The sequence below is a fragment of the Mus caroli genome, unplaced genomic scaffold (genome assembly GCF_978045245.1).
Source record: "Mus caroli unplaced genomic scaffold, Mus_caroli_1 scaffold_9, whole genome shotgun sequence".
Lineage (NCBI taxonomy): Eukaryota > Metazoa > Chordata > Mammalia > Rodentia > Muridae > Mus > Mus caroli.
The window spans coordinates 9,712,045-9,737,484 of record NW_028227264.1 but is presented as its reverse complement, the minus strand read 5'-3'; the positions used below and the strand labels follow the sequence as shown (position 1 = coordinate 9,737,484).

The window sequence follows — 25,440 nt, the reverse complement described above, 5'->3', positions numbered from 1 at the left end:
TTTCAGTTCTAGAACTCAGAAGGCTTTCAATTCTAGAACTCAGGAGGCAGAGAAGCCCAGTCTACATAGAAAGTTCCAGGCCAGCTAGGGCTACACTTTGAGTCTCTGTGTCTCAGAGAGTGTGTGAAACAGACAGAGGCAAAGAAACAGGAGATAAAAATAAAAAGTGAATATGCTGTAAAGTTAAATGAAAAGAACAGAAAAATTAGAAATAAATTTGCTTTATATTTAAGGTAGCCTGACTCAATGAAATAATGCTTTTAATTTTATCAGTGTGTGTGTGTGTGTGTGTGTGTGTGTGTGTGTGTGTGTTTGTGTGTATTTGCTTTGTTTACTGCTTTATTTTTTGTGTTAATGTTGATTGCATGTGCATTAATGATTGCATGGAATTTTGAGAGGGCTGTGTTATATTGGATCTATGGCTATTAAATACACGTGGTTATTTCAATCTATGCCATTTCAACAAAAAAACTACCTTCCTAGAAAAATGGAAATTTACTTAGTACACAAATGCACATGCCCTCACTACATATCTTAACCATTGCCTCCTGTTGATTATTTCCAATTTGCTACATCTCTTGTTTCAGCTCATCCCAACGTCCAAAAGGTGGTGCTAGTATCATCTGCATCAGATGTTCCTCTGCGTGGCGGCCTGGAAATCTCGGTTCCTGCTGATTTGGATAAAACCATCACAGAACTGGCTGACTGGCTAGTATTGATCGACCAAATGCTGAAGTCCAACATTGTCACTGTGGGGGACGTGAAAGAGATCAATAAGACAGTTTCCCGGATGAAAGTAGGTGCAGAATGTGAAGTCTTGCCAGGGCACTACCCTCTCCTTGGGTCTCTGTGGTTTATCCTAGATTTAGAGAAAACAAGCTTACCAATATTCCTTATCTGCTGGGTAGCCCTTCAGGGTTAACTCCAAAGAGTCAAGCTTTTCTTCTGTTAGTGCAGGTTGATCAAATAGAACTGAAGGCTCAGTGTAAAACTCTAGTATTGATACTGTAAAGCTGGACACCACATAACTGTAAGCTACCTTTCCATTTAATGCTCAATGCAATATAGAATAATTTCTAAGCCTATGTTTCATCTTAGATTGCATAATGAGTACATTTCATTTCTGATCTTAGAAATGAATGTCTTCTGATGATATGTTTTTTTTTTTTCTCTTATAGAATAGAGATCACCAAGTAGCAACCTGGAAACTTCTTTTTCCATACTTAGTATATGCTAGGTTATAGCTTATCTGTTATATAGAGTAAGGCTGAAAAGAATGTTTTAGATAGACATGCATAATAAAATAATAGCTATTGCTAGCATCTAAGTGCTTAATGTGTGTTGAACATTTTCTTACTTTCACATGTATTGTCTTGCCTATATCATAACAATCTGGTATAGTAGGTGCCAATTCGTTCCCATATCACCAAGAACTTTGAACTTCTAAACCCGTGGTTCTCATCCTGTAGGTCTGACCCTTTTGGGGTTGCCTAATACCACTGGAAAACAATGCATTCCAATTCAAATTATGATAGCTATATTACAGCTTTGAAGTAGCAACAAAAATAATTTCATGGCTGGGGTGTGTGTGTGTGTGTCTGTGTGTATGTGTGTGTCACCACAACCCGAGGTACTGTATTAAAGGGTCGCAGTGTTAGGAAGGTTGAGAACTGTTGTTTTAAGAGGTCAGGACGATGGTCATATCAAGCAGATGGTTTTCTCTGACAAAATAGTTTCTAATAAATGTCCCAGGGGAGTGTCAGCCACATGTTAGAGGAGACAGGCCCAGGAGGGGCTGTTTCAGTAGCCATGGGATCAGGAGGTGGGTTTATGAGATATTTACCGTTCTATCATAGGGGACAGGAGGCTGGGGCTTGGGGTTGATAAAATGCTTAGAGCTGACATTTGTGCAAGAAGTGTTTTTGTTTTTGTTTTCCCCTTATGGAAAAGTTAACTTAGCTCTTTGAGAAGAGGCATGCAAAGCTGTTCACAGCCCCCGGGCCGTAAGAGCCTGCAAGCAGTTGACAAGCATGCTCTGCCCTTTCTTTCTGGTTCCTGATTCGTGGCTGGGAACTGTTGATAATAATGCTTTGCTTTAGTAGAAGATGAGGATGGCTCGAAGGCAAGAGATGCTTAAGTCAGGGAAAAGAGCCCTTCCTGAGGGGCTGAGACAATGCTGTTTCCAGTAGAGGAAGTAGAGGGAGGAGGAGGAGAAGAATGACCAATGACCATCTGAGTGATTTATCTTTGAGTCTGTTGTGCAGAGGGAAGAAAGTCAGCAGCATAAATGGAAGCCCTGGGATCTAGAACTGGAGTAGGAGTCGTTCATTTGGAAATACTTACGCCTGTGGGAGTGATTGAGGTCTAGAGAAGTAGTTTACCTACAGGGAGCCGGCTGGACAAATCTTTTGGCACACTGTTTGTACCAACTGTGAATTGTATTTTCTAATCCTTTTGGTATTTATTGGTTCTAGAATTAGAATAGACTTTTCCTGGAATTCTTAGCCCTCACTGTATTTATCAGCTAAGACACATAGTCCATGAAAAAAAGGGTGGTTTATGAAGGTGATTCATTTGCAGTTATTGTAATTATTGCTTTTCTAATATGCCGTTTTCATCTTTCTACACTAGTGGTTCTCAAACTTCATCATGCTGGACCCCTTTAATACAGTTCCATCCATAACATCATTTTTCATAACTGTAATTTTGCTACTGTTATAAATTGCCATGAAAATGCGTTGGGAGATGGAGGCTTACCAAAGGAGTTGCAGCCTACAGGTTGAGAACCATTACTCTAGGGCATCCACATATGCGTTCATATCTGATGTCCAACAGGTACACAAGGAGTCAGTAACGAAGATTGCTGATGTTTTGAGAGCATTTATAGTGAGAGTTCCTTGACTTAATTTCCTTAGATTCGATGGAACTGAGCTGGGGGAGCCAATGGGGAGGGCAGATGCCGTTACTGGTTATGGAAGACCTGAGATTTGAACCTAAGGCCTCTGACTCCAAATCACATGTTCTTCCTCCATTACATCGATGATGTTTCATTGCCTCTTAGAGGAAGAAGACACACCCGCTACAGAGCTAGGGGCTTATCTCAGGATGCATTAATCCCGTTGATCTTGTCTCCTTGCAGATCACAAAGGCTGATTTAGAACAACGCCATCCTCAGCTTGATTGTGTATTTACCTTGGCTCAAAATTTGAAAAACAAAGCTTCCAGTTCAGATGTGAGAACAGCAATCACAGAAAAATGTAAGTTAAAAAAAAATGTTCTGCCTGGCGTGGTGGCGCACACCTTTAATCCCAGCACTCAGGAGGTAGAGGCAGGTGGATTTCTGAGTTCGAGGCCAGCTTGGTCTACAAAATGAGTTCCAGGATAGCCTGGGCTACACAGAGAAATCCTGTCTCCAACCCCCTCCTCCCTCCAAAAAGAAAAAAAATATCCTTTATAGTATCAGCTACTTCCCTTAACACTTGCAAAAATGTCTTCAGAGATTATCCTACTAGAAATAAATGTTATTTTTAGAAGAAAATACTTTTCTCTCTTTTTTTTTCAAGTTTTTGAAAGTCTTTTCATACCTATACCTCCCTTCTGAACTCTTATACATTTAATAATTTTTTCTCTTATTTTAGGATTTTTTTTTTTCTTTTTTTCTTTTGAGACAGGGTTTCTCTGTGTAATAGAGCCATGGCTGTCCTTGAACTTGCTTTGGGGATCAGGTTGGCCTGGAAGTCACAAATGCCCACCTGCCTCTGTCTCCTGAGTGCTGGATTAAGGACATACACCACCATACCTGGCCAACATTGGGATATTGTTTTAAGGCATCTAATGGAATAAAGCTAGCTAAACTCATAGTCACATAAATCCATTCTGCCATTGTGCCTTACTCACGGAAACTGGCTGTCACCATCTCTTAAACTTCCGTGAGAATTCACTTTGTACATGCTTTCTGATCGGCTTTCATGTGGGGATGCCTCAGTTAAAAAGAAAATTAAACAGCCAATAAAAAGAATGGATGGAACCATGGAAGACTAACAAACCAGAGTCCTTGTTTGACATTAGTGTTGGAGCTGAGAATCTGTGTCGCATGCGGAACCAAGTCTGGATTCTCAATGATGGTGTCTGGTGGCTATCATAGTCTTTCTCCTCAGCCCCTGTCCCCTGCAGACCTGGCCTGCTCCGGATCCCTGTTCAAAGCCCCTGACATTTCCAGCCATTAACTTTTATCCGTATTCTCCCCGCCCAAACTCAATTTTGTTCTTCTCCTGGGGTGAGATTACTCAGCAGCTAAAGTGTCCCTCCCTCTGTGAGTCCTTCCCACCCACACATGCTCCCCTGTGGACTGCGTTTTCTATCTTTAGTTCTAGCCACAGCCTCCTTCCCCATCAGTTTCCTCTGGATCCCATAGCTGCTTTAATCTTCTTTCCCATTCCCAGGCTGTGCAGACTCACCTTCCTGGCCTCTGGTCCTCCCACTTGGCAGACCATGAGGGACTCAGTTAAATACTCGCGAGAATGTAAACTGGGCGCATAAAGTTGAATTTTTCTTGAGGGAGAGCATTTGGCTATAGGCATAATAGATGGGTTTGGTTTTCAAAATAAGTGGAGCAAAGTGGTTCCTGATGGAGACAGTTAGCCTGGGGACTTTGAGTGATAGATGGCGTTGATTTATTTTCACTTAAACAGCCACTATCCTTCAGTCTTCCTGATTTTGATAATTGATCGAATATGGATCTTTTATGATGGAGCACTCCCGTATGAGGGAGCACTCTGGAGTCATCTTTCCTCCCTCTCTTGGTGGGACATCTTCTCTGTTCACAGCACCAGACCATTTCTAGCCACATTTCATTTTTCTTTCTGATCATCTTATCAGGACTTATTTTAATAGATTTTTTTTTCCTGAGCAGGTGGACTGCTGGCTGAGATCACTGTATCAAGCCCAGTCAGTGTTGCTGACTGAGCCTAGTATCTTGGGCACACTAGGAAAGCACCCTTGGCTGAGCTGCAACCCTAGCACACACTGTGCGTGCGCTCTCTCTCTCTCTCTCTCTGTCTGCCTGTCTGTCTTTCTATCTCTCTCTCTCCCTCCCTCCTTCCCTCCTTTTCTCTTTCCCCTCCCCTCCCCTCCCCTTCCCTCCTCCTCCTCTTCCTCCTCCTCCTCCTCCTCCTCCTCCTCCTCCTCCTCCTCCTCCTCTTCTTCTTCTTCTTCTTCTTCTTCTTCTTCTTCTTCTTCTTCTTCTTCTTCTTCTTCTTCTTCTTCTTCTTCTTCTCTCTCTCTCTCTCTCTCTCTCTCTCTCTCTCTCTCTCTCTGACAACAGGGTTTCTATCTCCTGAATATCTTCCCTTTCCACTTATTTCTGTCTCTGGTCTTTGTCTTCTCCTCCTCTTCTTCCTCCCCTCGTCCTCCCCACTCCCCAACTGATTAATCTTCATCATTATTGTATGCAGAAAGCCCTTACCAGCTCCTGTAGCACTAATAGTAACGTGTTTATCATTTATAATGAATAGTATAATCAGTTTATTTTTTATGATAAGCCAATGATATTTGCTGTCACTTGATACTTCAGCTTGTATTTGTGCAAATCAATGAACTGTAGCAGTAGTTAAATTGGCCATAAGTATTTAGCTGAGAATTAGACTATCATGGTAGTTTGGTCTTTTCTTCCCTTGAGTTAAAACTTTCAGCAATTTTCTTACATTATTAAAACAATATACGGCACAGGATCTCAATGGACACTTTTTATAAATTATAACTCACTGAACAGTTTAATGGAGTTTATGACATGTAAGTCTCTCAGACTTCTAAAAAACTCCAAGCCGATAGCCTCAGGATTTACAATGACCATATGCAATCTTAGGAATCTTACCAGAATGTTGCATTGCAACTAAACCCAATCTTTTCAGTTTTCAAAAACTGTACGTGTGTGAGTGTTTTGCCTGCTTCTGAGTCTGTATGGCATTTAAATATGTGAACCACATGTATGCTGGTGCCCATGGAGAACAGATCAGGGCATTAGATCTCCTAGAACTGGAGTAACAGATCGCTGTGAACCTCCGTGAGAGTGTTGGGGCCCGAACCTGGGCCTTCTGCAGGAGCAGCAACTCCAGATTCCTGGCTGGAGTTTGTCTTGTAGCTAAGTTCTGCTCGGGCTCGTTCTTCTGTGCCTTTGAGGTTGTTCAGCCTCCAGAGTGTCACTGAGCCTTGTGTTTGCCGTTCATGGGCTGATATGGAGAACTATTATTTCCTGGTGTTTCAGCCCACAGCCATGAGCTTTCCTTGTGATAATGAGCCAATGTTTAAATTCAAAAGCGCTCTCTCTCTCTCTCTCTCTCCTTTTAGATCTATGATTTAAAAATAAGGATAAAAGACAGGAGAGGAGAGAGTGTTGGAGAGGGAAAAGAGAAGGGAAGGATAAAAGACAGAGACAGAGAAAGCAGGACTGAGAAAAGGAGAAATGGTACAGGAGTGTGTGTGTGTGGGGGGGGGGGGCGGGGGCGGGAAGCCAGCATGGAATTTTACGACTGTGAACTTATAGGTACGCAGAACTTGCAATTTCTTCATTCTCAGTATTTCTGTTCAACTTGAACATGTAAAATACTGCCTGTCAGAAAGGCCTCACGCTAGACTAGAGCAATTGTAAGGAGTGCTCTTTGCCTGAGGGACTGTCATTGTTAGTCAGAAGGAGACTGTGTCTTTTTGTTAACGTCCTATCCTAGACTGCCATTAGGTGTCATTGTCAAACCAGGTTCTGTGAAATACAGGAACTAGGGAATTGTTTTCTATCTATCTATCTATCTATCTATCTATCTATCTATCTATCTATCCAGTAGATATTTTTGTTATTACATGACTAGTGTATTTAACATAAGCCGTATTCAAGTTTTTGCTGTTCAGGAATAATTTTAGAAATATGCGTGGTGAGGTGGCCCAGTCCTGGATGTCAGCCAAGCTACTTGGGATACCACATCAGGGGAGCTGCAAGTTCCAGGCTAGTCTGGGGAACAGAGGAAGGACTAACTTACATAAATAAAGCAATTTAGAAGAGCCATGTATGTAGTTCAGGGGTAAAGTGGATACTTGCTATGTGAAATGTCCCGGATTTGAGCCCAGCACTGAAGGAAGAAAAATTGGTGAGGTGAGCACTGTAGAATCATCTCAGCACTCAGGAAGCTGAGCCAATAGAATGTCAAGTGGGACCCAGCATGGGTTACAAAACCCTGTCTACATATGCCTATATTTATACAATGGTGTGATGTGTAATATATTTTTTACACAGTGTACATATGTGCGAGCCATCTCTCCAACCCCTGTACATATTACATAGCATTACTTACTATATAATACATTATACTATGTACATAACGTGGCAGGTGTGCATAGAGTTCCTTTAAGACGTGTTCATCGTCTTCCACTCTTTCTGTTTCTAGATCTATTTATGGCATATTTGGAACCAGGTCTTTTCCTTCTGTGGTGGTCACTTTAACAATCTTTTTACTCTCACTCCCCAGTGGAAAAGCTGAAGACCCAGTGGGAGAGTACGCAGCATGGTGTGGAGCTGCGGCGGCAGCAGCTGGAGGACATGGTTGTGGACAGCCTGCAGTGGGACGACCACAGGGAAGAGACTGAAGAGCTCATGAGAAAATACGAGGCTCGCTTCTACATGCTGCAGCAGGCCCGCCGGGACCCACTTAGCAAACAAGTTTCTGATAATCAAGTAAGGCACATTGGCTAGTTTTTGATGCAGTCATTTGGTGGATTTACTTGTTTTATATTGATAACTATAATTAGGGGCTTTCACATTTTCTCAAGTTTTTAGACATACACGTTGAGATTTATGGGGAATTTAATCACAGGGTTATTTTGGGAAGATGTCTAAAGACATAATGAGCAGGAACCTGCACTTGTGTGAGCAGAGCCATAGTTAGCGTTTACAAAGCAATCCTCATTTGTTGACCCTTTTTCTGTCTCAGGAGATTATTTTAATGTATAAAATCTCTCTAGACTTCCATTTGAGTACTTCTGTAGTGTGCAAGCCAAGTCATAACTCAGTGTCATTCTATATTCTATGTTTATCAGTAGCAACAGCTTTCATGACCATTTTCATAATAGTGGTGAGAATATTGAACACTCAATGTTTAAAAGTTTAATAAAATGTGTTATTTAAAAATTCCTTCTGTAGTCACAGAAATTTTCTTGTGCTGGACATGTGTTTACACACTTTGTATTTGCCCTTCTGATTGCCCGAGATGAAAATGTACTTTTAGGAAGAATGTAGTAATCTAGAACAATGTGGGAAGAAAACTGAGAACCTGCAAATAATGCCTTAAATCTCTGCACACGAGGGCTTCTCGTGGCTATCATTCTTATGGGTATCATTTAAAATCCACCTGGCCACGTCTGTTAGTTCCTGAATTGTCCCATGTGTTTATGACGCTTGTCGGTGGCCCTGAAGTAAGAGTGAAGCTTTTGTACACATGACTAGAAGAACCTGATCAGCAATGTTCACCAGTGTTTCCGTCTTCATACCCAGAATGCACTTGGCCTTCCCATCTGTAGCATCCATGTCTACAGATTTTAAAATGAACACATAGATTTTTTGTTAGCTTGCCATTATCCTGTGACCACAACAGTAGGACAACTAATTATGAGTATTAATGTCATTTTAAGCGAGTGCTTCCCAACCTTCCTCATGCTGTGGTCCTTTAGCTAAGTTCCTTATGTTGTGGTGACCCCCAACAATTTAATTATTGTTCTTGCTACTTCATAACTGAAACTTTGCTACTGTTATGAATAGTAATATAAATACCCGATATACAGGATATTTGATATGTGACCCTGGTGAGAGGATAGTTTGACTTCCAAAGGGTCGCGACCCACCGGTAGAGAACCACTGTTTTAAGCAATGCAAGTAACCCACAGGAGACTTAAAGTTCATTGGAAGGCGTGCACGTCTTATTGTGCAAACATTATGCCATTTTCTCTAGGGGATGTATGTGAATTTGGTATTTGTGGAGTGAAAAGGTTTGGGAGAATCTTTTACAAGTACTAGTCACAGATTCTCTGCTGCTCTAATGAACAGTGTGTATGTTCTTTCTGAAGCCTTAAGGTGGATTTTTCTTTCACAATTGCTACAAAAACATTACAGACACAAGTGACATCAGCTGTCCTTCTTGATTGATTGACACACACACACACACACACACACACACACACACACACACCGCTTAACCTCCCTGGGTTGAGAACCTGTAAAGGGGATTGTGCCTGTGATACACTGAGCATCTGTGTAGAGAGAATTCTGAACAAATCTTTGGCTGCCTGATCCATTCCAACTGTTATCTTTGCAAACACTCAGACTGATTCGGAGTTAAAGGGCAGAGGGTTTCCACCAGGGTAATCTTCCGATGTCTCTCTAAATGTATACACAAGAACTCAGTTTATGTTGATATGATTCATGTTCGCATTCCAGGAATACAAGGGTTTGAGGAGGCCAGAAATCTCAATGGGTAATATTTTACTCTCACCCATTAGGCACCTGATTCCTCAGGCATGTTCTCTTTTTAACAAGTATTTTTATTATTTTTTAAAGCATGTGTATATGTGTGTCATGCAAGAGTGAAGGTGGCTATAGAGGTCAGAAGAGGGTGTCCACCTCCTGAAACTGCCTGGGACTTCAGACTACCATGGTGGAAATACTCTCTTTTTGTTACTTCTAGAATTACTCTGGTTTGATTGTTCTGACTTAAACTTGAGAGTTTGTCCTCTTGCTTCCTTCATGTGATTTCTGTGTCTAAAATGTGCTAAATCTTTTCAGGACTATGAGGGTTGGGTAGTGCTAGTTACTGAGTGGCCATGGGTAGGTAGTAGTAGTTACTGAGTGACCATGGGTGGGTAGTACTAGTTATTGAGTGACCAGGGGTGGTAGTAATAGTTACTGAGTGACCAGTTCTAACTGTGTTTCAACTTACACCTTAGCTTTTGCTTCAAGAGCTGGGGTCTGGCGATGGTGTCATCATGGCGTTTGATAATGTCCTGCAGAAACTTCTGGAAGAATACAGTGGCGATGACACAAGGAATGTGGAAGAAACCACGGAGTACTTGAAAACATCATGGGTCAATCTCAAACAAAGGTAACAGGAAAGCCTGGGTGGGGACATGTGCATCTCCTTCCCGAGCATCCAATTTCCTTCGCTTTCCCATGGAAACAAGCTAAATAAGCAAATATTAGAAGTGTATCTTATTTTTCTCTACTTTTAAATTCTGATGAGAAAAATTCATGTCAGTATATTTTGTGCAGTGTGTATTTTTATATCTTCTTGAAGTTTTAACACTGTATTTTTAAAAATAAACCTTGCTAGTATGATTTTTCAAGTTTTCTTATTTTTTTTCCCTATGCCTCTTTGTATTATTTAGAATACATTTTGTAGTTCTCTGGTACATTAGGCTAATATTAGTACTAATTGTTACTGTGATAGTGTATGATATTTGGATGGGATACTCTCAAATGAGGACCAGACACTATGGATCTACCACCTGACCTCAGAAATCATCTATGTGCAGAGTTTTAGCTAATTTATTATCTTTTCTTTCCATCATTGTCTTATCATTATGTATGGAAAAACCTGGAACAACTTATGTGTTTCTAAGAGAGGATTTCACTCACTTAATCTTTCAGGGATCAAGAAAGCATTGGCAGCAGTTAGCATTTTTCCAGATTCTGTGTATGTCCATCATCAGTTAAAATATTTATATATCATACTGTTAGTGCCCATATGTAAGTGAAATTATGGCTTCTTTTTTATGCTAAGTGAAATTTCTTGAAAATTATTTTAATACCAAAACATATTTATTTTGTAATGGATAAAATTGCTATCAGAACATTTTATGTTAAAATAACTCCAAAAATTTAATGGTAACAACACAGAGGAATATTTACCTCTAGGTGTGTTTTAAATTGTGTGTGTGCCTGTGTGTGTGCCGGTGTGTGTGTATGTGAACATGTGTATGTGTATACATCTGCATGTGAACATGCGTGTGCTCATGCATGATGTATCCAAGGGTGCCATTGCACTCATATAGAGATGAAAGAATCACTTGTCGGAGGGAGTTGGTTCTTTTTGTCTACTGCTTATGTTCTGGAACTCTAACTCAGGGTGCGAGGCTTGTGAGAATGCACCTTTATGCACCACACCACTATGTTGGACCTCTAGAGATCCTTGTGAGTTAGATTCTTTAACATGGTTCTGGAACTCCTTGAAGAAGATTCTGAGCGGAGAGGATGAGAATGTTTATGTGTTAGATGCTTACTCAGGTTCTCCATAGGTACCTTAACAAATACACAGCTTTACCAAAAGTTAAAGGTAAATAGCTGTGATCTTGGCAGTTTTAGCAGAATAGCGTTCTTGTATCATGCCATGTTGTTTGTGTAGATCTCATAACTAAGATAGGAGGGAAATGATTTAAAAACCACAGTGAGTGAGATATGCCTTAAAACTGTTTCATCCATTTCCAGAAATTACATGTGTAAGAAACATGGCTTTGTTTTTTTGTTTTTTGTTTTGTAATCAATTCCAAAAAGTTGAGTATTCACTGAAATGAACAGTCTGCTTTTTTTTTTTTTAATAGCACCATTGAGGCTTTTCTTTGTAAATATTCTAAGACAGTCCATAGCTGCAGTTAAGTTAGACGGACAAGGCAATTAAAGACAAATTATATCCCAAGGAGATCTCTCATTTATCAGCGTTGAGGTAGCCACAGAGCCCCAGTTTTGTCATAGTGAAAACACAGGCTTCACTTTATTCTGTTTCTGAGTTGTTTTAGTAATGAGAATTCCTATTAATATTCAGACATGATTTAGGTCATATTGTTCTTTATGCAGATAGGAAAATACAACAAAACCTTAGCTCACAGAATCCTTCCTGAGTGACAGCCACAGCTTCTATATTGAAACTGTGTGTCTTTCAAATCTTTAACTATCCTAAATAGACATCTCTTGGGAATATATAAACCATTCCTTCCTTTCTTAAGCAAGGTGTGAGATTATATTAACCTTCTTTTGTGTTTTTGACATTGGTCTTATAAAGGCAGACTTTAGACCAATACTTCTCCACTTTTTAAATTATCTTCCACAGGAAGCTTTTAAAACTCCTTCCACTGAAATTTTAATTAATTAGTTAATGAATTATTCTGGGGGGCAGAGCAGAGTCTGAACTTGCAGTGTAGCTCAGAGTGGGATCAAACTTGGGATCTTCCTGTATAATCGTTGAAGCTTTATTAATAATGGAGTATTCTGTGAGTCTGTTTCCATTCTATGCACTTAAGCTTTTTAGTTAGACAGAAAAAGGAGTAAGTTTTCCTACCACCACTCTGGGGGTAGGTCTACTAAGCAACTCCTTTGAGACCACCTGGGCTAGCCTAACACTGTCAAGCTTAGTGACAATCAAAGTCACATAGAAAGCAAACGACAATTTCTTAAGACCAAAAGCCGGTAACACTATCCATGCTCTGAATTCTGAAACAAGGAAGACAAACTTAATCGGCTGCTGTCTCCTGTGAGTGTCTGCTGTGGTTCTCAAGTGTGGATCTGAGTGGCTTCTCATTGTTTCTAACTGTGGTAGGCACTTGACACAGCTCTCCTGTAGTTCGCCCACAGCCTTAAGAGACAGGATTCGTCTTCCTCAGCGTTGCATTGGTTGTAAATGGAAGCACAGAGGCGGCAGAGAGTTCCCCAGAGTCACACAGCTCATTAAGCATAGCTGGAATTCGGATTTTTGCCTTTTTGCCTACATAGCCAGGCTCTTACTTCCTTTACCAAGAGTTTAATTTTTCTTCTTTGTTATCAGAATGTCAGCTATTGCTGGTGAATGCTCGCTCTGTGCTCTTGCTTCTCAGATCTGCGATTCTATTTACTGGTGCTTCTCTGTACTGTGTATGGAGAACAGATCAGATTAAAGATATGGGAGCTTTTGTGAATAATAGAATAGAGCAAGCTCTAGCACATGGCCACTGTGCCAACTCTGATGGCCCCCGCCAGGCCTTTATCATCACTTCCTCTTACTTCACATCATTTCTGAATATACTCTGAATATACATCATTGTCAGCAGAATTGTGCACAGGTGAAGGGGTATCACACTTGCATACACAAAAATGTTGTTAGTGGCTATGATTCATAAAGTTTAATATGAGCTTTCAGGGGACATGTTTGGTATGAACTGAAATTGACCATTCACAGTTAAAGGTCCTCATTCCCTTATCTACAGTGTATAAGTCCCAAACAGCCATGATAACAGACAGCTGCCCTTTAATGTGAGCACCTTAATTATAGTCTTTATGCAGTGGGAATGACCTCCTCCTAGCAGCACAAGTATTAGTATGCTTGATTGCTTCCCTAAACCTCCTGGAAGATGATCTGTAATATAGAGAAATGTATAGAAATTCTTAGATCTTTGCTTTCCTTTTTAAATGCCAGTTAGCTAATTACTTACTGCAAATTTTGATAGTCAAAATATGTGTGCACAAGTTGAATATTCTTTATCTGAAATGCTTGGGACAAGAAGTGGTTTGGACCTGCAGATATTTACGGGCACATGGTGAAAGATATAGAAGATGATGCTCAAATCTAAACATGAAATTTATTCTGTTTTAAACATACTGTGTAAGTTGGGAAATTGTAGCATGTGTGAAGCCTTGTACCATGCCAGCACTGTAATTAATTAACTAATAAAAAGTCATGTATATTTTAAACATATAACCAGAAGGCAATTTATATAACACGTTTAGTAGTTTTTAAAAGTGAAACAGAAATTTCTACCACAGCATCATGTCAGTACTGAAATCATTTTTAGATTTCAGAGCATTTCAGGTGGCGGGGTTAGTAATACTCAATTTATAGCAAGTTTTGGAGTGTGGATGCCTGATTTGGATGTGAATGGTTGTTTAGTCCTTTATTTTTGCTCTATATAGATAAAATAACACTTTATTTATATATATATATATACTACATCTATGCATATAAAATGACATTTCATATGCATATATATATAATATGTATGCATGTCAATAGTATGGATATATATATATGTATGTGTATATATAGAAATAGAATGATCTGTTCTGAAGGATTATAAGGGAAATCAGATCCCATAACTATATGCTATGGATTCTCACAAGTCACTAATTAACTGTGACTTTGTCTTGTCCTATCACCACACATGCTTATTATAAGGCACTTGCAGGATGGTAGAGGTAGAGCAGAAAGTCCAGTGTGAACCTCGAGCAAGTTATTTCATCTCGCTGGGTCTCAGCTTTCCCTTTTTAAAGTGGAGGGCATGGCTGATGGGTAGGCCTACTGTGAGATCAAAAGTCATATATAAACGTTCCTGGTTCCTGGTCTGTGCTCTACAAAAGCGCACCCAAATTAGCATCCTGGCTGTCACGTCTTCCACGTGACTGATATGCAGACTTGTTTGTCAGTCCAAATGGTTTCTCCTGGTCCTGATGCTAAAGTGTTGGATTATCGCTTTAATGAATGCATTTGAGTTGTACACGGCCTTTATTAGTAGATGAAACTTCTTTTAAAAAAATCCAATTATCTTAGTTAGTGAAACCACCATACTTGCTTAATTCATGTTGTATTCAAGTGTCTTGTGCTAAAGCACAGCTCTAACCATCCTGGCAAGAAAAGAATATAGAACTTTAAGGACTGTTGTTTGATTGAGTGCTATGCAAACGATTCAAACTGATGAGTGAACTAACTTTATTTTCTTTTTATATAAGACTGTCTTTTTCATTGCTACTCATGGACTGGATATAATTTACATGGACTGACAGAAGTTTTGTGTCCACTGATGACTGAGCCTGTGGGCTGGGCATATAGCTGTATTGTAGAGGGCTCGTCTTGCCTGCATGAAGCCCTGGGTTCAATTCTCCAATCCTGCATAAACAGGGTACAGTAACAATTGCCTGTAATCTCAGCACTCAAGAGGTGTGGGCAGTGGGGTCAGGAGTTCAAGGACATCCTCTGTGGCATCGGGAGTTGGAGGCAGCCTGGGACCTAGGAGACTCTGAAATAAATGGACTGAATTTGGTACTTCCTGGACCATGGTAGTTTTCACAGTGAATTTTGTCGCCTGTCTCCAAGCTTCCATTTTGTTTTCCTTTCTTTGTCATGTTTGCTTATTGTCTCTGTAGATTAAGCAAAAAGCATCTATTCTTTAGCACAGGCCCCTTTTCAATACCTTTTCAATACAAAAAGGTATTGGCTCAATACCTCTTAAGAGTGGCCAGTGAAAGACATCATATCAGGATTACTGCTTCTGCCTACCCTTTGGCCAGGCTCAACCACTGAGCTCATAAAATTAGCCACCATCATGCTCAGTCAATGGACGTTGATGGGAGTGCAGGTAGCTTTCTCCTTCTTGCTCATTTACTATTATGAGATCCAGAGGTTTGCATCAGTCAGCTGGACTTTCCTCTTGGAAGGCAATTTCTTTCCTCAATAGTCACCTTTGGTTTTCAGTCTGTTTCTTTTGTTTACGTCATTCACATTGAGAGAAGTATAAAAGTTATACTCTTCTACATTTTCTGTTCTGTTATTTAATAGTCCATGAATTGTTTTTCTGCCCTTAATAAAGCACAGCCATCATGACATACTATTCGTATGGTGTATGGAGAGAAGATTCCTGTGTTCAGTTTGTGCCAGGCCCCTACATGCAGTTTTCTCAGTTTTGCATCAAATAATATACAGGGCTAGTGGGCACAGTCTTTGTCTTTTCCTTCATTTGTTTTGTTTTTATTCCATCAGTGAATTAATCATTTCATTAATGAACTATTCACTAGCCTCCAGCTGTCCAGGCTCCAAGAGAGTATAGAAGAGCCAACCATAAACACACGTGTGCCTGCCTCCAGAAAGCTCACATTCTATTAAGAGAAATAGTAGAATGCAAACATGGTATGGAAGAAGTTGGGATAAAGATTAACGTAATTGTAGGCGGTTGTTTGGAACCTGTAAATAAAGTTGGCAGTGTAATGTAAGAACAGGACTTTAAAATGCTAGAAAGCAAAATCCAGCGGCCAGATGTGAACTTTATGAAGCACAGGCGTCTCGGCATGAGCGTGATGGGAGGCTAGTGGGTGATAAGTCTGGGAGCGACACTGCATTGGTTCCAACTTAATCTCTGTACATCATGCTTTGAGAGTTGTTCACTGGGCTAAAAAGAACAGTTGGGAAGAGCAGAAAGGACGCAATTCCTTTTGAAATGAAAACATTGTTGGCTATTGTGATGCAGCCATGGATACCATAGTCTTCAGATCTGCCTTGGATGTTGGCATGCTTTGGTGGTTTAGCTGTATGGTGTGATACAGTGGAAATATTAAAAGATGAAATTTTGTGGAAGACACTGAACTGGGAGACACTGTAGCTTTGTGGGGAAAAGCAATCTAGAGGCGAGAAAGTGCAAACGATTTATAGAAATAATTTCAGAGAACTTTGTTGTGAGGAGGAGACAGCCAGATTAGACAGGAATGGGGGTGGGGGTGGGGGTGGAAATTGAAAGCGTAGTACTTTTGGGCTCAAGAATTCCAGTTTCAGTGAAACCCAGATGAGGCCTTGGCCTGAGGAGACTAAGGTCCAACTCTGGCTGATTGTATAGCAGGAGCTCTGGGACTTGGTTGAAGATGCCTTTGGAAGGTGAACCGGTGCATTTCGGGAAGGGTATGGAATGATAAAATATTGATTGATAAAATGAAGAGCAAATGTGAGTAGTGATCTAGTTTAAATAAATAATTAATTTAAAAAGATCTAGAGAGAACACAGCCTCTTATGGAAATGTCTGGGTGGTCTGTTGTTTTTTTTTAACTGGCAATGGCAGCCCCACAGGGAAGTAGCTGCTCTGCTGTGTTCTACACAACCATGCATCATGAGCTGGGGCCGGAGCTCTCCTCTTTAACTTTTAAGTGCTCTGGCATCAGTGCCTTAGCGCACAGGCCCCTTAAGACCTGTGGAATGAATTTTTAAGTGGCTTGGGAAAGGCGCAATCTCTATGTAGCAAGGACTGCTCAGCAGACGATCGCAGAACATTTCCTCAATCCTCTCTGTGCACATTGAAGGGCTTTTCCCCACACTGTGTGCTAGTATCTATTTCAGATGAACTCTTAAGAAATGACTTCCCTGTAAGTTTCCTACCTTCTACTTAGACTGATTCTGCCATTTTCCATGCTGAAAGAGATAAATACATTTAAATCCTCTGCAGAGATCACCGTTAAACACGTCAAAATTAGCAACACACAACAGTGGCTTTCCTAAGAACTCGTTTTGCATCTTGTAAAAAAATTGGAGACAATGTTCTCTTTGACCAGTTATAAGCATACACACACTTCATAGAACAGTTTATTACTTTCTGTAGCCTAAAATACCAAATATTGCCTAACATCTTTAAAATTGCGTTTTCAAAAGCCTGCTTTGTAGGTGGCTATATTTTATGTTACAAAATGGCTATCGGTTTGTTTTATAGACTATCACAGTGAGTTTTATTACAGACATCATGTGAAAGCTAAGACTTCATATTTTAGAAAATCCTGGTTCCCTTTAATATAAACGATCACAAATCTGTCACCCGTGGATGGCCTTACATCTCCTATGTGAAGCTATTTCTATTTTCTTTGTGTCCTATAGTCCGTTATTTCTTTTGTTTGAGGCATAAAAATATTTTAGCTAAAGTACCCTGTGTAGACTTCAAATGTTATATCTTACATGTTTTCAGCCTATTCTTGCTTTTTTTGATTTTATAGGTTTAAAGATTTAGATTTTAAAAAAGTCCCTGCTTTTGTCTTCTGAACTCAGATTTCCTAAAGTTAAAACTTTTATTCCCATTATAATAGGATCCTTTCCATACATCCAGTCATCTTTGTCCTTTTGCTTCTTCTACTCCTTCCTGGTCTTATTTGAGACCCAGCAAATCAAGCATTGGGTGAAGACCTGAGCTGGAGCCACAGAACCATGTTTGTAATAAATGAAAAGATCCAAACATGATAGTGTGCTCTGGTAGTCCCAGGGCTGTGGGGACAGAGATAGGTAGATCCTTGGGGCTCAGTCACCAGCCAATGTAGCCTACGTGGCTTGCCAGACTGTGCTAAAAAAAGCAGAAGGTTTCTCAGGAGTTACATCAGTTTGCCCTTGGCTTTTACACACAAATGTGCATGTGCACACACATATGCACCCTGAGACCCTAGATGAATGTGGATTCAGTACTAGGCATGGCCACAGGAGCCCTAGGATCAGTGCCTCCCAACTTCTTTGCTCCAGTAACATTTCATGTACAAGTAGAGACACTTAGTGAAGTGGGATTTCAAGCTAGGATGGGAACAACAGTGGAAGAACTCTTCCAGCTGTGCCTATGATATCAGCAATGGCTTACACAGTTTGAAAAGGACCCCTAGAGAGTCTGAAATGGCTCTTCCACTGATCTGCTCCAAGCTCTTCATTCTAAGGCGGGAACCAATATATCAAAGACTTTTACATGGTTCACTCTAAGCCATGTTCCTGGGAAATTGCAGAAGAGGCAAAAATAGGTTCTTTTCTTCTGAAGGTAGCACACAGGGCTATTAAAAATAATTTATTAACCTGCTTGATTGAATATTTGTATATGTGTGTGAATATATATACATTGTGTGTGTGTATGTGAATAAAATTCAGTATACCACACTAGATTTGGATCTAATTTTAGAAACAAAAAATCAGCTGAGCTGCACTCTGTTAGAAACTTCATATAAATTATATTAACTTCAGAAATCAGAACACAAAGTGACATATATGTGTGGGCTATGATAACTCTTTGTGTGTGTGTGTGTGTGTGTGTGTGTGTGTGTGTGTGTAGTTCTAGAAATTAGGTTTGTGCATGTGGTAGCAAGCATTCTACTACTGAGTCATATACAGACATACATATGTCCTCCACTATAATTCATTATAACATAAAGATTATTTAGACTTCTATAAACAGAGTCTAAACTTCAATATTCATTTTTATAATTAGAAGGTGTATTGTGTATGTGTATGTATGGTATATGCCTTTGTGTGTATCCTTGTACGTTCATGTGCAGGCCAGAGGAGAATACCAGAAGTCTCCCTGTATTGCTCTCTGTCTTGTTTCCTCGAGACAGGGACTTTCACCAATCCTTTGTTTCTTTTGCTTTATTGGAAGTTAGTATTTGCCTCTGTGGTTTTTTTTTTTTTAATGCATAATTTTCTTCGTTCCTATTGCTAATTCTTCTCACATCTTTTCAGTAGCCTGGCAGTGTAATTTTTCACAAAGTCTGCCACGTTAGGGAAGCTGTCACTTCTGCTGTCTTTATCTTGAAGGCATCTCTCCTGGTGCCATGCATTCTGTACATACCTTCACTCACCATACTGAGTATGTCTATTCTTCTTCTCTTAATGTGTCATCTCTTCTTGGATCTTATGGTTTTGTTTTCCCTTTTGGAGATATTTCATTTGAGTATATCTTTTGTATGTTTTGTCGAGTTAATACAGAGATCACAGAGCAGTCAAAGTGACAACACACTCTTCTCTCTTTGATCCCTTTTGTCACCACCAAATAGCCTCTTGATGGTTCCTGTTTTCAGGAGTCTTGTTTCTTTGGTTCTGGAATTTTACCCCTTCATGGTGTATATAGTTTGATGTAGTCTATCTCCAGGTTCTTTAGGGAAAATGGTATTTGGGAACAAATCTCAAAGGCCAGATATCCATCTGGTGAACATCATAGTTCTGCAGTATGGACTCTGAGGAATATGGAAATATAGAAAACAATTGCTGCCTGTAGGTTGTAGAATAAGTGGACAGATTAAAAAGTCTATATATTATAAAGTGTAGAGTGGAAGCAGATCAGAATCTAAGGACCTTTCTAGAATACACATGATTATTTTTTATATAGAGCAGCTCACTGTCCTTTTATAAACCCAGAGTGAGGAAACTTGAGAAAGAATAGTCTCAAAGAGATGGGCTCTAAACTTTGAAAGATAAGTTTGATCTTGTTAAGTAGAGATGGTAGGAAGGACACTATAATGTAGGTATAAAGTTTTTACACAGTCATACTATCAATAACATTCTAGAAAAACTGAAACATTACTTGGACATGAAGAGAATATGAGAGAAAAGTAGAGGTTAAAGTTGGGGAGAGAAATTGGCAAAAAGGTTTAGAGGATGGAACATTCCGAGTAGGGCAGTGTCTCTGTTAGGGTTCTATTGTTGGGAAGAGACACCATCACCATGCCAACTCTTTTAAAGGAAAGCAGTTAATTGGAGCTAGTTTCCAGATAATGGAGTTTAGTCCATTATCCTGGCAGGAAGCATGGTGGCTTGCAGACAGACATGGTGCTGGAAATGGAGCTAAGAGTTCTACATCTTTTTTTTTTTCTTTATTAGGTATTTTCTTCATTTACATTTCCAATGCTATCCCAAAACTTACCCATACCCTCCCCCTCTCACTTCCCTAACCTCCCATTCCCACTTCTTGGCCCTGGCGTTCACCTGTACTGAGGCATATAAAGTTTGCAAGACCAAGGGACCTCTCTCTTCCCAATGATGGCCAACTAGGTCATCTTCTGCTACATATGCAGCTAGAGACATGAGCTCTGGGGGTACTGGTTAGTTCATATTGTTGTTCCTCCTATAGGGTTGTAGATCCCTTTAGCTCCTTGGGTACTTTCTCTAGCTCCTCCATTGGGGGTCCTGTGATCCATCCAATAGCTAACTGTGAGCATCCACTTCTGTGTTTGCTAGGCCCCGGCTTAGCCTCAAAAGAGACAGCTATATCAGGGTCCTTTCAGCAAGATCTTGCTAGTGTATGCAATGGTGTTGATCTGCAGGCAAACAGGAGAAAGACCATGTCACCCTGACCATACTTGAGCTTAGAAGACCGCAAAGCCTACTTCCATATTGGCACACTTCTTCCACACCTTTTGATAGTGCCACTCGCTGTGGGCCAAGCATTCCCACACATTAGTCTTTGGAAGCCATTCCTGTTCAAAATACTACAGGCAGTTCAGGTTTATTTCCTAGACAAATGGGACTAGAGGAATTTTATAGAGTAGCTGCTGTTATGATTATGTCATCCCGGAAGGTCACATTAATTGATTCACTGTTGTCCTTTGTATCTGGCTTCTTTCACTTAGAAGCATGAATTTGAGATCCCGATCATATCATTGAGTGTAGTTTGTCTCAGTTTCTGAGTCCTATCCCATTGCTTGCATGGAGTGCGCTTTACTCTCCACCTCCTGGATTGTTTATGGTCCTGCGGGGATAAGTCATCTGCTTTCCCTGTCTTGAGTTTAGTTGCTTTAGAGATTTCCCCCAAATGGAATCTCACAGTATGTGTCCTTTGGAACTTGGACTCCTTCTCTTAGCCTATTTTTGTGGTGCGGGCACGTTAGTTAGAGTGTTTATCAGGATGGTTTTATTCATTCTGTGATTGAGTAATTGTTCATGTATTAGCATATAATGTTCCATTGGTTAGTGCTTCCTTCAGATGAAGTGCAGTGGTGTTTCAGTATTCTGAATAATGAAGCTCTAAACATTTGTGTATGAGACTTTGAATGGGCAGGCAGTTCCAGTGTTCTTGGGTCTGGATAGATAGGACTAAAAATATGTGAGTGCCCTTTTTTTCAAATTACGATTTATTTATTTGGTATCTGTGAGCGTATATGTGTGTGCATGCCCCTTCCTGCCTGTATAGAAGCCAGAATAGGAATTGTACCATTGTGTCCTTTGGAGCTAGAATTATAAGAGTCTTTGGACGACCGAGTTTGTTACTTTCTGAGACCCAAACTTCATCCTGGTGATGGTACAACACACACTCTGGGTCACAGGTCCATCCATCTATCCAGCCTAGTATCCATTTAATAAAAATAGTTTGTCTATTTTCTCACTGTGAAACTTTGAGGTATATACAGCTATAAATGTCGAATTTACAGGTATATACCTTGCCTAATTCAGATAACTCTCAATGCTCTAGTTTTAATGTAGAACTTATGAAACATTCATAAAAGCTTGTTTGTTCAGTGTCTTCCAGATACTATTAAATATTAAATTGATATTACCAAATATTAATTATTAAGTCAAGTATTATTAAATCACATTATATTTACTTAGATTATTAGCAAAAGCCAAAAGTTATTATTTCCTTTGTGGTGTTTAGGGTTGGGCCCAGGGCCTTGTGAATACTAGGCAAGTGCTTCATCATTGAGCTCTCCATGTTAGCCTGTGTATTGTTTGTTTTTAAGTCTTAAATATTTATTTTGAATTTGCTCTTTTAAATTCAGTGAGTGAAGTATGACTATGTATTAATATCACCTTTGATTGATATCCCTTTTATGGCAGCTCATAGATTTTTGGCATAAATCTATAAGAGATCATGTTAACGCACAAATATGATATGTAAAATACAGACATGATTTATTTTATGTTGTGGGTGTGGTTTTGTTAATATTTCTCTGTCTCTGTACTGGTATCTCAAAAGTCACTAGACATCCTCTTTAAGGATTATTTTAGACACACAGATGAAAAAAAAATCACACATTTCCGTTTGATGGCTTAAAGGATGGAGGTTCCTCTGAGGCTGTGTGTTAATTTTGTCTTGGGTGTGTATGATGTATGACATCACCCTGAAAGTCACAGAGCTGTGTCTTCTATGTTGTTTCTTTTAGCATCGCTGATAGACAGAGTGCCTTGGAGGCTGAGCTACAGACAGTGCAGACTTCTCGTAGAGACCTGGAGAACTTTGTCAAGTGGCTTCAGGAAGCAGAAACCACAGCAAATGTGCTGGCGGATGCCTCTCAGCGGGAGAATGCTCTTCAGGACAGTGTCCTGGCCCGGCAGCTCAGACAGCAGATGCTGGTAAGTGTGTGGGAAGCCACAGGCAGCAGTCTCTCCTGAGTCCCTGGGCCACCAGGGAACTGATTACTGTTTCAAAGTGAGGAGGCTGTCTGCACTTTGAGTTATGGAATCCATGCTGTCCCGTGAATAACTAGTTTTTTTGGATATGACCTACAGAATACTTAATATACTTAACATTAGGCTGAAGACCACCTTGTTTTATAGAAATAATTGTGTATTTAGAGCTAGAAACTCAGGGTTGCTTGGTTTTCTGCTATTCTAAGCCCTTTTGCCATTAGTGCTATTTGAATATTAAATTATAAGGTCATTTCACCTTCATATGAATGGGAAATTATAATTTGTATTATTATATTTATTATAATATATATTTATTATTTTGTATATTTATATATTTATTATTATGTATTAAAGTAAATACATAAATACCTGCTATAGAAACTTCAAATCTTTGTGATTCAGTTATAGCCAGATCTATGAGGCTCAAAGGCATTATTTATGTATTTACTTTATAATCATGATTACATATGCAGTCTGAGGTTCAAATCTCATTCTTGAGAAATGTGGTAATATTAAAGCTTTTCTTTAAATAACTTTGTGTAAAATTATATGAAGCATGCCAAAATCTCTCTTCCCATTCCAAGTCATAGCACTTCTGTGCTCCTGCGTCTTTTTCTCTTATCGTGGGTAAATGCAGTGATCATGTCTTGTCAATTTTAGATAAACCTTCTCAATTACAACTTTTTTAAAAAGTTGCTTCATCAGGGGCATCTCCTGAGTGCCACAGCAATACATTACATTTCGTCAGTATGCTGTGACTTATTTACAAACATGTGAATTCATCACTTTGACTACTGTCTTCTGCCACTGTGGTGAACATGCGTTTTATTATCATTGCGTGTATGTACTTTACCTACCTTAGTTGGTCACATGGTTCTTTAAGCCTAGAGATGCCATTCTTGTTGTTTACATGATGTTTCAGGGTCAAGTCCCAAGTAAATGCACTTGATTCTAACTGCTGCAGTTGAAACTTAGTACCGTTAACCAATTTTTAATCCATTCTTAAGAATGCTTTTCTCTTGAAACATCTAAAAGACCATATCATAAAATATCAGCAAATTGGATTAAAGGTCTAGAGGCTTTCTTGGAACTATTACTCTTAAATTTTCTAAGTTAAAAATAATTATTACTAATGTGTTAAAAGGAGTGTTGTTGCTGCACCTCCTACAAGAGAATACACACACATGCACATACACTCGTGCACACACAGGTGTGCATGTGCACAAACACATGCACACACACTCTTGCACACACATGTGCACACACCGGCACACATGCATGCAAACACATGCCCACTCACATATACATGTGTATGCACATGTGCACACTCACAGTAAATTTAAAAAACTTTTAAAACAAGTTTGTTTAATTTGGAATAGGCTTATTTATAATCCATCCTTATGTGTGAAGACTCTTACAGTCTCATAGTGAAATTAAGGAGAGTCAGGGCCTGGAAAGAGTGGCTTAGTAGGCAATGTTTTTGTCACAGAAGCATAAAGACCTGAGTTTGAATTCTTTGTACAGTCAAAGGTTTAGTGTGGGGGCTGCCTGACGGTTTTGTTGTGGGTCTTCTATTTCAAGCTGCGGGTAGGAGGGTGGAGACAGGTGATCTCAGGGTCTCAATGGCCAGGCAGTCTTCCCTAAACTGTGTGAGCTCCAGGTTGACTGAGAAATCAGGTCTCAAACAATGGAGAGGAGAGTGATTGAGGAAGGCATCTGAGGTCAGCCTCTCACCCTGCGCCTTCACAGTCCAAGGGCACCCACATATACACACGTGCACAGACGGACCCCAGCCAACACAAAGAAATGGTAGAAAAGAAAGGAAAACAAATACCAGAGAAAATGTCTGTTGGCTTGCTCATTTCTTATGCATTGCACACTGCTCTTGTGACTTGGTGATGAGTGTGTCCAGGCAAGTGTCAAAGTTAAATGTGTTCTTTCCCGTCACTCTCTGGACCCTCAGAATGTGACTGTTAATGTGAATTGCTAAAATATTTCGAGAAAGTCCTGATTTCAGGAGGCTGCAGTGGGTATTCAGCGTGTGTAAATGCTAAACCATATTAGTTTTGTGATTTAAACAACTATAAACTTGATCTACACATGCTCGCAGATATTTAATTTATAGTGGTGTTAATTTCAATGCTGTTTAGACTGTGCCCTCCAGTAAGCAGTAACTTGTGGGAAGGAAGGATGGTTCCACATGAAGCCTGCTAATATCTGGCATGTGCAGCACACAGGCCCATTGGAGAGTCTAGTGGTGTTTTCTCACACATTTTCTCTTAGGATATATTCTTACCAGAGCTCCAGCTCCTCTCAATTTTTAATGAATATTCAAGCTATGGGAAAAATAAATTTAAATAGAAATGGTGGGAATCTTTTAAATAAAAATAACTAAGCTGGGGATTACTTGTCTTACGGCAAACATTGACAGCCCAAGGAGGCCGTTGGCTAATGGATGGAGAGAAAATGTGTACGGTAATTGCTTCTCAAA

General features: G+C 39.8%; 1 protein-coding gene across 9 annotated transcripts in view; it reads left to right on the top strand.

The window, feature by feature from the left end:
* The window catches only part of Utrn (utrophin), a 489,906-nt gene that overhangs the window by 227,952 nt on the left and 236,514 nt on the right, over nt 1-25,440 (top strand). For all 9 annotated transcript variants that reach the window (XM_085842639.1, XM_085842635.1, XM_085842637.1 and 6 more), the window contains 5 exons: nt 588-796; nt 3,140-3,257; nt 7,515-7,720; nt 9,982-10,136; nt 22,703-22,892. In XM_085842639.1, the coding sequence (XP_085698765.1) occupies nt 588-796; nt 3,140-3,257; nt 7,515-7,720; nt 9,982-10,136; nt 22,703-22,892 (878 nt within the window). The remainder of the gene's footprint in view (nt 1-587; nt 797-3,139; nt 3,258-7,514; nt 7,721-9,981; nt 10,137-22,702; nt 22,893-25,440) is intronic.